At 42.0% G+C, this 16,621-nt stretch overlaps 1 protein-coding gene across 2 annotated transcripts in view; it reads right to left on the reverse strand.

Moving 5' to 3' along the window:
* The window catches only part of CHD7 (chromodomain helicase DNA binding protein 7), a 203,079-nt gene that overhangs the window by 17,002 nt on the left and 169,456 nt on the right, over window positions 1-16,621 (reverse strand). For both annotated transcript variants that reach the window (XM_066625985.1, XM_066625986.1), the window contains exons 20-31: window positions 14,168-14,347; window positions 12,509-12,619; window positions 12,206-12,411; window positions 10,887-11,086; window positions 8,333-8,492; window positions 5,375-5,464; window positions 4,834-4,937; window positions 3,429-3,558; window positions 3,019-3,091; window positions 2,767-2,818; window positions 2,110-2,338; window positions 1,752-1,960 (exon numbers count right to left, since the gene is read on the reverse strand). In XM_066625985.1, the coding sequence (XP_066482082.1) occupies window positions 1,752-1,960; window positions 2,110-2,338; window positions 2,767-2,818; window positions 3,019-3,091; window positions 3,429-3,558; window positions 4,834-4,937; window positions 5,375-5,464; window positions 8,333-8,492; window positions 10,887-11,086; window positions 12,206-12,411; window positions 12,509-12,619; window positions 14,168-14,347 (1,744 nt within the window). The remainder of the gene's footprint in view (window positions 1-1,751; window positions 1,961-2,109; window positions 2,339-2,766; window positions 2,819-3,018; window positions 3,092-3,428; window positions 3,559-4,833; window positions 4,938-5,374; window positions 5,465-8,332; window positions 8,493-10,886; window positions 11,087-12,205; window positions 12,412-12,508; window positions 12,620-14,167; window positions 14,348-16,621) is intronic.

The raw sequence follows: 16,621 nt of genomic DNA on the forward strand, positions 1-16,621 counted from the left end.
GACAGATCCTTGGGGCACACCGCTTTTCACCTCTCTCCATTGTGAAAATTGCCCATTGACACCCACTCTCTGCTTCCTGGCCTCCAACCAGTTCTCAATCCAGGAGAGGACCTGTCCTCTAATTCCCTGACTGTGGAGTTTTTTCAGTAGCCTTTGGTGAGGGACCGTGTCAAACGCCTTCTGAAAGTCCAGATATATAATGTCCACGGGTTCTCCCGCATCCACATGCCTGTTGACCTTTTCAAAGAATTCTATAAGGTTCGTGAGGCAAGACTTACCCTTACAGAAGCCATGCTGACTCTCCCTCAGCAAGGCCTGTTCGTCTATGTGTTTTGAGATCCTATCTTTGATGAGGCATTCCACCATCTTACCCGGTATGGATGTTAGGCTGACCGGCCTATAGTTTCCCGGGTCCCCCCTCTTTCCCTTTTTAAAAATAGGCGTGACATTTGCTATCCTCCAATCTTCTGGTACCGTGGCCGTTTTGAGGGACAAGTTGCATACCTTAGTCAAGAGATCTGCAACTTCATTCTTCAATTCCTTAATAACCCTTGGGTGTATGCCATCAGGGCCCAGTGACTTATTGATCTTTAATTTATCAATGAGGTCTGAAACATCTTCTCTTTTAACCTCTATCTGACTTAACTCCTCGGTTAGGAGGATTCTGGGGTGACAATGCATTCTGGGGTGACAATGAGTGAAGGAAAAAGCCTTGGCATGACCAGGAAGAAGCTGCTGGCAGCTCAGAAGACTGCCTGTTTTCACACGGTTTCGCTGTGAAACCATGTGAAATTTCTTTTCCCTTTCTCTACCTTGTTAAAGAGTGTCCCTGGATCTGCAGATTCCTGGTATTCGTGGGGCAGGGCGTGGGTTGGGGAGTGGAACCGCCATAGATATATGGTCCAAAAATAATTGCATCCATGTTGTGCAAACTTGCACAAATGTCATATAAATCCAATGAAAAAAGGCTGTGGTAAACACTGACTGAAGTTATCCAAAACTCTTTTGCAAGAGCCCACAAGATCTCATCTCAACTGCTCAGGTGTTTTCTGATGTTTATGAACATTCCAACTGCCCAAAGTTTTGAAAAATGTCAGGATTAGGATTGTGTACTACAGGGAATAGATATAGAGGCAAGGAGGTAGATGGAACTACAACAAAGTTGGTTAACTGTGTGTGTGAAAATGAACATGAAATATGTATCATTCATCTACTGAATTATGGGTTAATAATGTGAATGGGTGTGTATATGCAAACAGAGAAGCTGAAAGAGTGCAAAAGGGTAATGGGCATTATAGTGTCCATTAATGTACATTAATCCAGTGGTTCTCACACATTTTGCACCAGGACCCACTTTTTAGAATGAGAATCTGTCAGGACCCACTGGAAGTGATGTCATGACTGGAAGTGACATCATCAAGCAGGAACATTTTTAACAATCTTAGGCTGCAATCCTACCCACACTTACCCGGGAGTAAGTCTCATTTACTATCACCATTAAAAGAATATACATAATAGATTGTTAAAAGTACAGGTCTGTAACACTCCCCAAAATGCAGTAACATTCAAGTCTAATATATTAAAAATAAAATATTGAAATGAATGGGGACCCACCTGAAATTGGCTTGCGACCCACCTAGTGGGTCCCAACCCACAGTTTGAGAAACACTGCTCTGTACTTGTATTTTTTTTAAATCGCCAATATCTTTGTGTTGTCATGTACCCAAAGTTATGACATTCAGTGAACCTACCTTCATCTGGCTTGGCAGGCATTCGGCACACTCGCCTGCACATAGCTACAAAACAACTGAAGTATTTCTCTAAACTTTCATCAGACTTCTTATCAAGTCTGGCAAAGGCTCTGAACTGGTTCCAATCAAACTGTTGCTTTACAGGGTCAAAAATAACCCCAAAGGTAGACACAACACGATAAAAATCTGCTTCCTCTCTTCTTGTCCATCTGGAAAAAGAAGAGATTAGTATGTCAGAACACTTTTTAGCATTTACGCATCCCAATTCAATGTCAGATACTAGGTTCCATTTCAATGAAAATTGGTTGCTTGGCAGCAGACACTCATTTCTACAGGAAGGAAACTTGAAGGAACTTACTTTTGACGTTTTTCCGTTATTATAGCTTCTCTTTCAGCTTCTAGTGCTCTCACTTCTTCACGAGGTCGCCGCCGACGCCGGTCAGTCTTCATTAGTGCCTCTTGCCTCATTTGTTGCCTTTTATAGCTGCGCTGATAGGCAGTAATGAGGCGGCGCAACCGGGTAGTTAGGGTTGAAGTGTTAGGCCAGTAGAGTTGGCCAAAATCAGCATTGCTTTCATTATGCTTGCCTAGAAGAGATTAGTAAGCCTGATTTTAGGCATTCATGATTATAGACAAATTATAATTTGCGATATATCTGACTACTCCCCCCCCCCCAAACAAGCAACTATAGCAAGGAGAAAAGAATGCCTCAAAAATGCTCTGCTACTTTGAATATTATCTCAAACATGCCAATTTCTCCCTAAATTGGTTATAACTTGGGTTCTGCACTACATACAGTAAATCTCAATCAAAACAAGGCACATATGTAGTATAAATATTTTCAAGTACCAAATGATTGTTAAAAAGATGTAAAACCCAAAAGTGTAACTTTAAGAATATCAGAAATGAAACTTATCAAAAAAATAACTGGCCCTAACGGCCCTAATACTCTAAATATTTGTATTAGTAAAATCCCTTTTCACTTCCTCCTCTCCATGGCTTTTACATAACTTACTTGTGTGGATTTCCATTGATTCTTCCTTGTCAGAAGGAGAGTTTGCAAATTCCTTTGAAAAAGAAGAGAGTCATTCCAGATTTGCACTTTCAAGTAACCTTCCAAAAACTTCAGAACTTGGAGTTACACAACTTATTACACAACCCTTATTACGTATGAGATAATAAATCTTATAATTGCTACATTAACATTTATCTAAATATGGCATGTCAATACAAATATATAACTATATTAACATGCTGAGATTCTTACATCAATTTCATCCTTGAATGGTACCCTGGTTGGTTTATATTCTGGATCTTCATCCTCCCTGTCAAAGTCACCCCTATATGAAACACAAAGCAGAAAAACAACCATAAGCCCCTGAGTGCATATCCCTCCTGACACTTTATTTCCAGTATCATGAGGGGCAATGATAAATGACAGATAAAGAAAATGCCAAAGAAGCAAACCAATACCTATTACTGTCTAATTATATATCCATTAAAATGAATTTCAATTTTTAATTTAATTGCTTCTACATAAATATTAGCTTGAAACACTGTTACAAAAATGAGGCATTGCCTCTCAGAATCCTCAAAACTTAATGCAATAGGTGAAGCCAGGCCAGTATATATGATAATGTTGTAAAGTTTATTAAATTTTTATAATGTCCTTCTTACCCATCACCACCATCTGTTAACATATCTGTCCCTCTCTGTTCAGCAGCTATGGCCTTGGCATCAGGCATACCAACGCGTTCCAGAAAACACAGAGTAGAGTCTGCTCTCATCGAATTGTACTTCTCATAGCCTGCACCCAGAGAGAAAGAACATCAAGCACGCACAAGTATTAAAGCAAAATGGCTGTGTTAGAAATGATATTTTTATACTGATGTGCAACTTAGGAAATCACATTTCTAGAAATAGCTTCTTTCAGTAACCTAGAAGAATGTGACATACAGTTGTGACAAAGTAAGAAAAATGGTGTGTGAAAGTGAGAAAGCAAGCACTCGAGGAGGAAAGAGCAGAGCAATATCCATGCTCCAGAAAGACAGAAAGGTTCTTGTTTATATCCCTTTGACCAGTTAAGTGTAACACACCCCCCACCCACTTTCCTATTAAGTAGCACTGGCCCTATTGAAACCTGCACTTTCGCTTGGAAATGCCTATGTGGGCAAATACGTAAGGCCAGCAAACCTGTCTTATTTGGTTTAGGATGATGCATGTCAGTAAGATGACACTGTTCCCTCCATCGTTTTCAAACCGCTGTTTGCTTTTTTTTACTGCCCAAGTTGACTAGATGGAAAATGGCAGATCCCAACAGTGCACGGCAGGAAAATGATTTTTAGACCAGACTTGCCTCAGCTGAGCCCACACAACAGAGCTGCTGTACATAGGCAGAACAGCACAATTCAATTAGGATTTGTACTACAACACACTGTCCTTAACTGCTGTAGAGCCTCAAGCCAAACTGTAATCATGAAAGGTTTTATAAGCCATCATTCTCCCCTTTAGTCAGGCTGGGCTGCTGAGAATACCTCTGCAACCTCCAGAGAATTGGGATTATAATCAGGAATTGCTCACTGTATATATCATGCCAGCTCTGCATCCCCAGCCTTTCAAAGTTAACAAGGCTGCATCCCACTCAAGGGAGCCGGGAGTTCTCAGCACTGACATTTGTGAAATATTGCTTGGAACAAAGCCCAGGAGGCACTTGTACAGATTAATAGCAGAGGTTAAGCCCACCGTCCACTTTGACACTGGCTGGCAGAGTTAGCAAGTGAAACAGTGCTGGAAGCAGAGTTTATGGAGATCTATAATACTACTTGGCTATTATTTAAACAAATATGGTTTTGTGTTATTTACAGCCAAGAAAGTAATGTTTTCTTCTGAAATGTTCTGCAAACATTTAAAAACAGCATCTGATATTTACAACTCAAATTAGATTTTTTTAAAATGCAGAAGGAGAAAAAGGAGACAGGCGCCAACAGTTCTTTGGAACTATCCTTGCTAATATTATGACTGAATATTGGTATACACAGAAAGCTCTACCAAGGAGTTCTGCTCAAAGTGAGACATCACTTACCATGTTTGAACACTCCAATTAAAAGGGATTTATCTGCTTCCTTATCCCACCAGTCTGTAGGAACTTCAGCATGAAATGGCTCAGGAATCCAGATATCTACCTCACTATAAAAGGGGTTACATATTTGGAAATATTTTTGAAGGATTAGATATCACATTTAAATGCATTCATGCTAAGAGATACAAGGGCAAATTTCAATTAGAGAAGTTGTTAAGATGCCTGGACAGAGTAAACATAGCTATAAATAATTGTTTCAAATGTTATCAACATTTTTTTGCCCAGGTTCAAAATATTTTCCTCTAATATTTGAATTTTACCTATTCTATCAAGGCAGTTTATATTGAATTTTTCCTCAATGAAATGAACAATTCTTATCACCCCCCTTCAAATATGCACCCTTACCAAAGAATCAAGGCATGCACTGACAAATAAAATGGCTTGAATACAGATATGCAGCTGCTAAAACTTTACATTCCTCCAATTAAAAATAAATATATTATACTGAGCACAAAGCAACACATAAGCCTGCATTTTCACTAACCTTGAGTCAGCACCCTCTAAGATCTTGTCAGCCTGGTCCCCTATAACTTCTTGCCTCAGATAGTACAGCATGCGGACACGCAGCAGGACCCTGGAGAGGAAAGCAGAGAGGGGGGAAAAAGTTCTTAACTTCAGGACTGTTTGCCAACAGTGGCTTTTGGCAGCTGCTGCTGTTCATCCATCATCCTGCCAAGGCTGATTAGCCATGCTGTATGGTAGGCTTGAAGCGTGACAGATGGTGGCACATAATCACCTCTGTGTGGTGCTTTCTGCTGGCTTCCAACAGGCCTGCCTGGCAACCGCTTAGACTGCACAGAGAGGGATCGAGCTCAGCCCAACCCAGGCGCATTTCATTTAGTTCTACCTAGTGCAGCTTGTGAAGTTTAGACACGTACTCTACCACTGCCTCTGAAGTATTGAAGCAAGTTTGTAAACAACTGAGCAGATGGCTTTCAGTAACTGTTCTGCTTCATTATCTCATAAAATTTCCTCAGCTGCTGCCTTAATACCATTTTTGGAAGCACATCAGAAGTTGTAGGAATAAACGAGATATAAAATCTGGTTTTACTACCTTACAATAAACCCCCAATATGGAATGTCAGGCTTGTTAGATTATACAAATTTCTGCTTCTGAGAATGGAGAAAAGTCAGTGTTTCCAAAAGATATTTTTAAAGATAACTTTTGCCAAATCTACTATTTTACCTGTCTGGATCTCATCTTCGAGATGACATTGCCATTCAGATTTATAGTAGAAAATACTATCGAACCCTTTAGGAGCCATAACCACATATTCATAGTCAAAGATCAAATTCATGTTACTAAATACAATTTCTCTTTCATTCCCAATGATGATTTAAACAAACGATATTCAAACAAATGTATACATGGAAAAGTTTATCCAAAAGTACCTGAAATAGTAATGGTTATCTAGCACAGAGATTGCCAAAGGGCAGCCTATAGCCACATTTGACCTTGCTTTTTACGCCCCATCCACCACCAGTAGTGCTGGCCAAATGGGCAGAAAGTTTAACAGTGATGCTTCCTTTTGCCTAACCCTCACTGCTTTCAGTCTCCTGGGCATGCTCTGAATTTTGCAGAGGGCACCTGATGAGTGAATAGCACCATGTGAGATATTGCTTTTGACCCGGCAAGCAACTTATGTGAAAGCAGAGAATACTGCCATTTCGTGCAGAGTGCTCACTAGGCCTCACTGACTGGGGATGATCTGGCTCCTTGGGCTGAAGAAGTGGGCCCGAACTAGTCTAATCAGGAAAGCAATAAGCAGCAGCTCTGTGCTCTCTCAGTTTCCTTATAAGGCATTTTTGCTTTGTGTGTTCCATCTGAGTTGCTGTATTTCACGCATTCCCAGTTGCCTCTCTCCTCAGCCCTCCACCTATGCCATCTTGGGAAGCAGAAGTTGACAGTTGTCAATGCGTTAGCATTTCCATTCAAAAAGAGATTTTAAATAATGTTTATTATGTCTTCACTGTTTTTTTCTTTATTAATGAGTAAGGTAAATGAAGAATGGCAGACATAAATGAACTATTTTATTATGTGATGTAGAGTTATATGACTTTCCCTTAAACTATACTATTTACATACATTCTTATGGCAAAAATATTTTAATCTTATGCATTTTTGAAATATGTACTGCTTTTCAAAAACATTGCCCTGTGTAAAACAAAATGTGGGTGTACTGACTTTTTCTTTGAGATACTATTTTTCTTGGGCTCAGGTATAAACATCACAAAATCTGAGGTAATCTGTTATCCCACTAAACAACAAACATGGGGTTTTTCTGTTTTCAAATAAGGGTTAAGACTGCAGCCTGTCTCTATTCCTTTCCTATAGCACCAAATACATGTGACATAGTTTAATACTTCCTTTGAGTAGTGTGAAAGGATGAATGCCACACAGGTTTCATCAGTTATAACAAGCTATAACACTCAAATGAATTAACACCAAATAGTTTTTACATGCTGATATCTGTCTTCTCTTACTCCAAAATAGACCCTGTCACTGTGCTAATAGTATCTAAAGGTGGGATTTTAAGTGCCCCCCCCATGGGATACCACAAATCTACTAGGAATGCTTGCTAGGAAAACTCCCTCACAGGTTACAAGATATGATGGGTATGTACAGTCTGAGATTAGCTGGTCGCTCATTATGAGAGCTGGGTAGGAATTTTTTCTGTTATTCAAATTGGCCGTGGATGGCAGTTTTTTCACCTACCCCAGACTGGCGAGGAAGGGAAGGTATATTCAGTAGGTTTCATGCATTAAAAATTGGTCACTGTGTTAATAAAGTAGCACAAGTTAAACCCAATTGCAAGCTGGTGTCTTTGCTGGGGGTGTGAGCATAAATAGAATGCTAGATGCAAGGAGGTGGCAGCAAGATGCAAGTTTCTTGTGGTCTTGTGTTTGCTTCCTGAGGCATCTGGTGGGCCGCTGAGAAATATAGGAAGCTGGACTAGATGGGCCCTGGGCCTGATCCAGCAGGACTCTTCTTATGATGGATATCACTTACTAAATATGAATGATGGCTAGACAGAATAAGGACAGCAATTTAGATACAAGTGGAATGCATGGAAGAGCCATGCTCCTAAGGCTGCCATTATGCTATCATTCCCAACATTGTTAGAAGTTGGAGTAGATATAACATAAAGCTAATTTTGGTTAGAGGAAACAGGAGACGCAGTAAGAAGTGTTGAGAAACAAGGCCTAAAATCTTGTAGTTATCAATACCCCTTTAGTGATAAAACTAGAACTGCCTTTTTGGAAAGCCTAATTAGAACTAATCACACAGGAAAAACTTGCTATCAAATAGCCTAGTCAAATTTTGACTAGCGATATACCACAAATAAATGCAATTGCCCAGCCAACTACTTGACCTAGAACATGGTGTTTAGGATTCTGTCCAGGTAATTTTGAAAACCATAATGGGATTAAGAAAACTTACTTATTACAGTGATGCTTGAGGTGTTTCTTATAGCTGTCTTCCTGAAACAAAGCGTCTGGGTTACAAGTTGCTAGCCAGTCAGCATTCTGTAGCACTGGTTGTGAACTCTGAGTTTTTACTTTTTTGCCTTTTCTTCCCCTGGGCACTGGAGCAGACAAGCCTAAGAAAAACACATGCATGATTTCTCAGCAGGAAGCATTAACATGTCAGAGGGGGACATCTGCCTATGAAATGACTTTCGCACAGGCTTCTTTCAACCCATTGACTCTTGACAATCTTGCAGCTATATGAAAGTCTGCCCACATTGACTTCCTGAAACATGTATTGAATAGCAGGACTGAAGCATGGGCATGTTATAGTCTGTGCTGGTGCCACAGTTCAGTTTCCAGAGTGGCAATTTTCATTATATTTTTAAACATTTGCGAAAATATGTTTGAAAACAAATGGCCAATGCCTAGCAAATATGAGAAGCAAGCTGAAGATTTCCAATGGTCAAAGGGCAGGGGATTCAGTGCCCTGGATAGCTTTTCACTTTCCTGAATAAGTTAAGCAAAATTACAAAATTGAAGAATTAAATATGATAGGAGAAATAATGCAAATTTTCATATTTTGCGTTATGTATGCAGAATTCATTATAGAGGAATTTGTGTTACTTTGGTGAACCATTCTGATTTTTTTTCCTCAGTGCAGAATCAACACAATGGGGTGTTGAGTCAGTGAAAGAAAAAATTGACCTCACAGGTTGTATGTGCTTAATTGCAGTGGTTCCCAATCTGTGTGTTGTGACACCCTGGGACGTTGCAACGCACTCCCTGGGGCATTGCAGGAGGCCCACAGCTTGGCAGTGAGACCACAGCACAAACCTAAAAATTGTGTCAGGAGGCTCGACGCAGTAGACAGGGCTGCTGTGTGCGAAAACTGCACATCTGAATAAGCCCTTCCACCCACTCTGGTCTTACAGCTATTTTTAGGGTCCTTTCAGCCTCCCAACACAGAAGTAAGTGGCTGGTGACGCCATCACATGATCGGCACTTACTTCTGGGTTCGAGCGCTGCCTTTGCAGCAAAATGAAGGTCGCGAGTCCAGGGAGTTTGGGAAGCACTGGTTTAAAGGATTTAAGAGTGCTTAAGTTTAGCAGGATGATGCCAAATATCTGCCTCTTACCATTCCTCCAAGAAGTTTACAGCAGCATTGTAGGTTTGCAACAACCCTGTGTAGCAGCTTGGGCTAGCAAAGACTTGCCTAAATCAAACCAGTGAGCTTCACATTTGAGATAAAGTTTGAATCTGGGTTGTCTACTTTTAAGTCAACATCACCCACTGTACCACGTATGTTTAGAAAGAGTACTTTGTGCAACAGAGGAAAAAAAAAACAGCAGTAATTTCAGCTATTCATGGGTAAACAAAAAGCGACACCTACAAGAAGTATAATTAGGGCTTCTAGAGTAGATGATTTTAATACACTTGTTATTTGTTTCCTTCATACATTTTAAAAACATAGCTATCTAAAATGTACAAAATAATCTTACAATATTGACAACGTGGTAATATTGTTTTACTCTAGGAAGTTTTGTCTAGCTATGAAGAGACCAGTGTGATCCTCTCTATTTCTATGGAATTATTTACATAAGTGGTCAAGATGAATTGTTGGACAGGTCCCTTTGGCAGCAAAATGCCATGTGAAGACACTAATATACATCATTTAGGGCAGTGGTTCCCAAACTCACTGGGTCTGTAGCACCCTTTGTACTCACAGGGGTGCTGCATGGCATGGCCTCTTCTTGCAAGCTCACTGGGCCAACACTACATGATTATAGTGCAAGATCTCACACTATCTGCATAAGATTTTGCCCGATGTTGGCCTAGCAAACTGGGGAAAGAGGCCATGCTGCGCGGCTGCCCTGTGGGTACGCCACAGTGTATACTTTGGGAATCTCTGATTTAGGGTGACTGAGAAGGTATTTCAAGGATACCTGCTGATCAAAGATAACCAGCAATAGCAAATAAATGTTTTTAAGATGTAACTCAGAGAACTACTGCCCAAGCCTGACTTAACTTGCAAAGTCTGACAAAATAACCCAACAATAGTCTATAGAACTATGTACAGTTGGCCCTCCTTATTCATGGGCTCGGCATCCATGGGTTCAACCAACCACAGATGGTGCAACACTGTGGGAACACTGTGTCACGCTGAAGTCTGCGACCTGCTCAGGGAATTGTTTCCCATACTGCTTCACAATGCAGTTTGGGAAATATTTCCATGATGCATTCAGGGGCATACCAGAGCCAATGAGCAGGTCACAGGCCTCAGTGCAACTCAGAAGCGGTTTCTGGGAGCGCCTGATGCTGCCCTATGAAGCTGCAGCTTGCACGAAACTTTACACACCAGGTCAAAACCTAAGGTAGGAAACACTATTTTTTTTTAAATGGGGCTTGACCATCCATGGATATTGCCATCCATAGTGGGTCACAGAATCAAATCCCAGCAGATGCAGAAAGCCCACTGCACTGTGACTGCTACAGAGTCAAGTGAAATAGCAATATGCAGAACATACCAGAATGGTTAACCAAGGCTCTTGTTTGTCCATCTGCAGTTGGAGTGATCAGATCCCAGATAAAACTTTTGATGTTTTCATCCCCTTTGTAATGATTAAGACAATACACAAGGATAGTCCGACAGATGGTCTCCACATCTTGTTCTGTTAGCTGACGTTTATAGCGCCCATGTGAAAGGATATCAGTCCACCGCCCCCATCTACAAGAAAAAAAAATATACAAAATAGGAATCCAGTTCTGGATTTGTATACTAACATTAACTCCTGCATTCTAGGTAGACTGGGAGGTACTGTGTAAGAACTAAATGGATTATGAATTTAAGGTCATGTCAGGGAATCTAGCTTCTAGCTCAAAAGAGTTAAGAATATTTATTTTACTAAGCAGGCAGTAAGTTCACTGCTCGTAAAAGCCACAATTTAACTAAACTGGAAATAATAAAATACACATGTTTTAACACTAATGGTTCTGGCAGGCAATGAATATGAAATTCTATCCCAGAGTAATTTCTGCAGCCCTGAGATTTTGAGATCAATCTGATCCTGTAATCCAAGTTTTAATAACTGTACACAATTTTATAATAGTAAAGTTTAAACATAAGCTCTTAATCTCACCTCATTGGCAAGATGAATCAAACTGAAGTCAAGACAATAAGTCATTTGGGTTATTACTTTAGATGTGTAAGTACTCCTGTTTCACAGAAACAGGAATTTACTGAGCTGAAATACAAATGGTGCTGAAACACTAAAAAAAATACTTTTCTTACTCATTTCCCCACAAAGATTAAAACTTATTTAATTTTTCTATATGTATTAGGAGTCACCAGACCTTCCGTATGACAATGACAAGAGGCAAAATTTTAAAGAACATGAAAGATGGCAATGGCAATGTTGTCTTTCATTCTATAGGCCCAAATGCTCATACTATGGATTAGTATTTAATTAGAACTTTTGAGGTCATACAATTGCACATTAAGCCAGTTGCAGCTTCTGCATTGAGAGAACCATATTGACAATTTTAAATGGAAAATCTGGGTGTAATACGTTTAAACTGCTAATTATAACACTGTCATTGCAATCCAGTCTCATGTACAAGCCAAGTTCTGTCATAGTTCATCATAACAGGAATAGTGATCCATGTGTTCATGCAATAGCCTTTGGCTTAACAATGTGAGTTCCTTGTGCATACAAGGCACTGGCATGAAGTCTCTGTATATGCAGAAATACAATTGTATATGCCCACTGTAAGTTACTAACAATATTAACCAAAAGACATGTCTACTACAAATACTGTGCATAGCCATTCAAGCACATCTACTTACCCATAAACCAACAGATTCTTTTCTACCCTAAAACATTCACTCCTTGCATAGCCCTGGGATTTGTCCTGTGGCCTTCGGGGTTTTATACTGGGCTTTTCTTCAGAATCACTTTCCAGGTCTGAAAATTCCATTAGTTCATCTTCTTTGACTGCACTGTACAGTCTAGTTTGCTTTCTTACCCTTGGAGTATCTATAACTAAATTGTTCTAAAAAAATTAAAAGAAGGAAAGAGTAAAAGAGCACTGTTTTAAAAAATGTTTTATTCTAGCAATGTGAATGAAATGGATGATTCAAACCTCTCACCCTTCCATTTAAGGCATCAATATCCAGCTCGGCTTTTTTTGCCCATTTCTGCCAGAAGTTAGGGTCATCCAAAGAAATGTCTGTTCTGTTACCAGATGCAACAAAACTAGCCTAAAACAACAAAACATGTATCTCAGTTAAAGATTCTAATAAATGCTAACACAGTGGAAAATATTTTTCCCTGCATTTTTTCACCTCATTTACTTTTTCAATCTACTGCACAACAGAACAACTTAAAGTCTGGTGATTCTCCATCGTAAGAAACTAGGGGTCCAAGAAAGTAGTGTTCACACTGTAGTGCTGCTGAATTCAGAAGCATCTTTTGAATAAGGAATACTGAGATTCAAGGATAGAATCCCTGAGAGCCTGCAGAAGAAACATGTCTATGTTTTCAGTAAGTGTAGATCAAAGTGGCCCAATAAGAGGCCCATGGGCTGCATGTGGCCTGTGGGGCCCTTTTTGGTGGCCCTTGAAAACCTCCACCGTAACAACCAACCATCGCCTCCCTTCTGCTTCAGTGGTTTTTCAATCACTCTGCCGTGCCATTTCGGCTTGTCCTTCTCCATAGAGAAGCTAGAACACCACAGCAGGGAGATAAGAAATGCCCTTCTGCACCTGCTGCTTGCTTAGGAGGCTTAGAACCTGGAAATAATTGGTGGTTACGTCATCATGCCACTGCCAATTACTTCCCCGTCTGTGTACTGAAGGGACAACGACAGGATTGTGTGCCTCCCCCTGGCTCTTAAAAGTTGGACTGTCCTAGCGTAGATAGTCTCTCTCAAACCATAGAGCTGCCACTTCAGAGAAAGAGCCTCTGGTGAGAAGGGGGGACGAATTTCTGGGGCAGGCAGCGGTGATAGCCCGCGGGGGCACCATCGCAGAACTTTGCCCCGGGCAAGGGGCTGCAGAGGTCCGCGGCTGGTTCAATGAGTCTTACTCCCAGGAATGAATGTTTAGGATTGCGGTCTGGATCTTGGTTTCTCATCAGTTTGCAATAAACAGAAACACACAAAACAATGTCTTCCCCTTCCCCTCCAATTTTTTCACTTCTTCCCCCCCCCCAAGAAACAGAAAATTCCCTTTCCAAAATGCTCCAGATGTGCTGCTAACAAACCTAGAATGCTGCAGATTTGTCTTTTCTAGGTTTCTGTTCCTTAGTGTGTTCAAATTCATTTTTTCTACAGCTGTTTGTATAATTATAATACCTTCATCCCAATTTTGGGGGGGGGGGTAATTGAAGTGGGGTGATGCAATGGGGAGCTGTGGCCAATGGCCACAGGGATCAGGGGCCAGAAAAGTTTGAAATCACTGTAATAAGAGTCTGTGAGCTCTAATGATTTATAGGCATAGCTCCATTCTGCAACAGAAAAATTTGCAATGGTTATAGAACTGAAGTTTCACATCTTTTGGAAATTTTGCTCCTTCTTAAATTCTAGAACTGTCTCTTACCAGGTTCATGGAGATTTAAAAGTGCAACTTTTATTGCTGCATTTACGAAGACTGGCAGGTTGAATAATTGAATTCTACTTCGTCATCTTAGGTCTTGCCTGCAAACTGGGTTTAAGAGTCATACCTACGCATAGGCATAAATGTGGTAAGGATCCTGTACTATGTATGTATTTCCACTTATAGTAGAAAGTTATCAACTTTAATACCCACCTTTGCAAATGTAGAACCTTTTCCTTCTGACTCAATTGTGATTGTGTGCGTTCTTCTCAAAAGGATTTGATCTATATCCTCTTCACAGAATTTGGAGCCTTCATCCTCTTCATCCATTAAAGCACCATAAGCCCCTTTCCGCAAAAGATCTTCTATTTCTTTTTTAGAAAGCTGTTGTACCTGTAATTTGCAGGGACAAGGAGTTGACTTTTTAAAACACATCATGTTTATCAAATGGAACAGAAACAGGCAATATGTTTCTTACTTCCTTAGCAAGTACAAATAGCTGAAATCATCTTTTTGAAACTCAAAAGACCACAATGCTTCCACCATCTTATACTGAAGAATAGCAAAGTATGTGTTTCAGTTACAAAATCAAATTCTTTTAGGTTAAACTAAAATAGATGGAAAGCACATCACAAACAAGTGAAGGTTTCCTGAGGGCTCTGGGGGATTTTCCCACGGCCAAGACTGGTGCCTCATCTGAGGCCCTGGTTGACCTCTGGAAAGGGGAAATGACCAGGGCAGTGGATGAGATTGCTCTGGAGTGACCTCTGCCACGTCGCAGACTCGGAGCGGCTCCTTGGTTTACTGAGGAGCTGCGAATGATGAAGCAGCAGGGCAGACGTCTAGAGCGATGGTGGCAGAAAACTGCGATGAATCCGATCGGACAGGGAGTAGAGCTCATTATAGAGCCTACTCCGTGGCGGTGGTAGCAGCGAAGAGATCGTTCTTTTCTGCTACCATTGTGTCTGCTGATAGCCGTCCAGCAGAGCTGTTCCGTGTGGTGTGGCGCCTCCTTCATCAGGCCCCTCTAGTGGACCAGGAGGAATACATGGTAAGCCGCTGTGATGTGTTTGCGCAACACTTATAAAATTGCGCAGATAAAATCGATCGTATTCGTCGCGACTTAGGTGCCACATTGACAATGTCTGACGATGTTCCCTTGGCAACTGCTTGTCCAGTGTTGTGGGATTCTTTTCAGCTTGTACAGCCTGAGGATGTGGACAGACTCCTCTGGAGTGTGAGGCCATCTGCCTGCCTGTTTGATCCTTGCCCAGCTTGGCTGATAAGAGCTGCCCGGGGTGGACTGGCAGAGTGGACGGGGAAGGTGGTCAACTCTTCCTTGATGGAGGGGACGTTGCCACTCGCTTTGAAATGGGCAGTGGTTCGTCCCCTCCTGAAGAAGCCCTCCCTGGATTCCACTGTGTTGGATAACTACCGGCCAGTCTCCAACATCCTGTTTCTGGGCAAGGTAATTGAGCGGGTGGTGGTGGCCCAACTCCAGAGGGTCTTGGATGAAGCGGATTATCTGGATCCTTTTCAATCTGGTTTCAGGCCAGGCTTTGGGATGGAAACTGCCTTGGTCGCCTTGGTGGATGACCTACGCCGGGGACTGAACAGGGGGAGTGAGTCCCTGTTGGTCCTGCTGGACCTCTCAGCGGCTTTCAATACCATCGACCATGGTATCCTTCTGGGCCGATTAGCCAAGTTGGGAGTTGGAGGCACTGTTTTGCGGTGGTTCCATTCCTACTTGGAGGGTCGGTCCCAGATGGCGGTGCTGGGGGATCCCTGCTCGACACCCTGGTCTTTGAGGTGCAGGGTGCCACAGGGTTCAATTCCGTCCCCCATGCTATTTAATATCTACATGAAACCGCTGGGAAAGGTCATCTGGGGGTTTGGAGTGGGGTGTCATCAATATGCTGATGACACCCAGCTCTATCTCTCCTTTCCTCCAGACTCCAGGGTGGCGGTTGAGGGCCTGGAGCGCTGTCTGGAAGCAGTGAGGATCTGGATGGGGGCTAATAAGCTGAAATCGGGTAAGACAGGGGCTCTCCTGGTTCAGAAATCCTCGATGCAGGTACTGGACTATCGGCTTGCTCTGAATGGGGTTGCACTCCCTCTGAAGGAGCAGGTCCACAGCTTGGGGGTCCACCTGGATTCGCAGCTGCTCCTGGATTTCCAGGTGGTGGCTGTGGCTAGGGGGGCCTTCGCTCAGCTTCGGCTGGTGCGCCAGCTGCGGCCGTACTTGGATTGTGCAGACCTGGCCACGGTGATCCATGCCACGGTGACATTGAGGTTAGATTATTGTAACGTGCTTTATGTGGGGCTGCCCCTGAAGATGGTTCGGAAACTGCAATTAGTGCAGAATGCGGCAGCCCGTGTGGTCACTGGAGGTAGGCGGTTTGACTCTGTCAGCCCGCTTCTCCGGGGGCTGCATTGGCTGCCCATTCATTTCCGGGCCCAATTCAAGGTGCTGGTTTTGACCTTTAAAGCCCTATACTGCTCTGGGCCAGGGAATCTTAGAGATCGCCTACTTCCGTACAATCCGGCTCGTCCTCTTAGATGAAGCAGAGCCGGATGAGAGTAGGTCATCAGAGAAAGCCTTTTTACAAGTGCTGCCACCTAAGGAGGTACATGGGGCGGCGGCAAGAAATAGGGCCTTCTCAGTAG

Source organism: Tiliqua scincoides, chromosome 4 (genome assembly GCF_035046505.1).
Source record: "Tiliqua scincoides isolate rTilSci1 chromosome 4, rTilSci1.hap2, whole genome shotgun sequence".
Classification (NCBI taxonomy): domain Eukaryota; kingdom Metazoa; phylum Chordata; class Lepidosauria; order Squamata; family Scincidae; genus Tiliqua; species Tiliqua scincoides.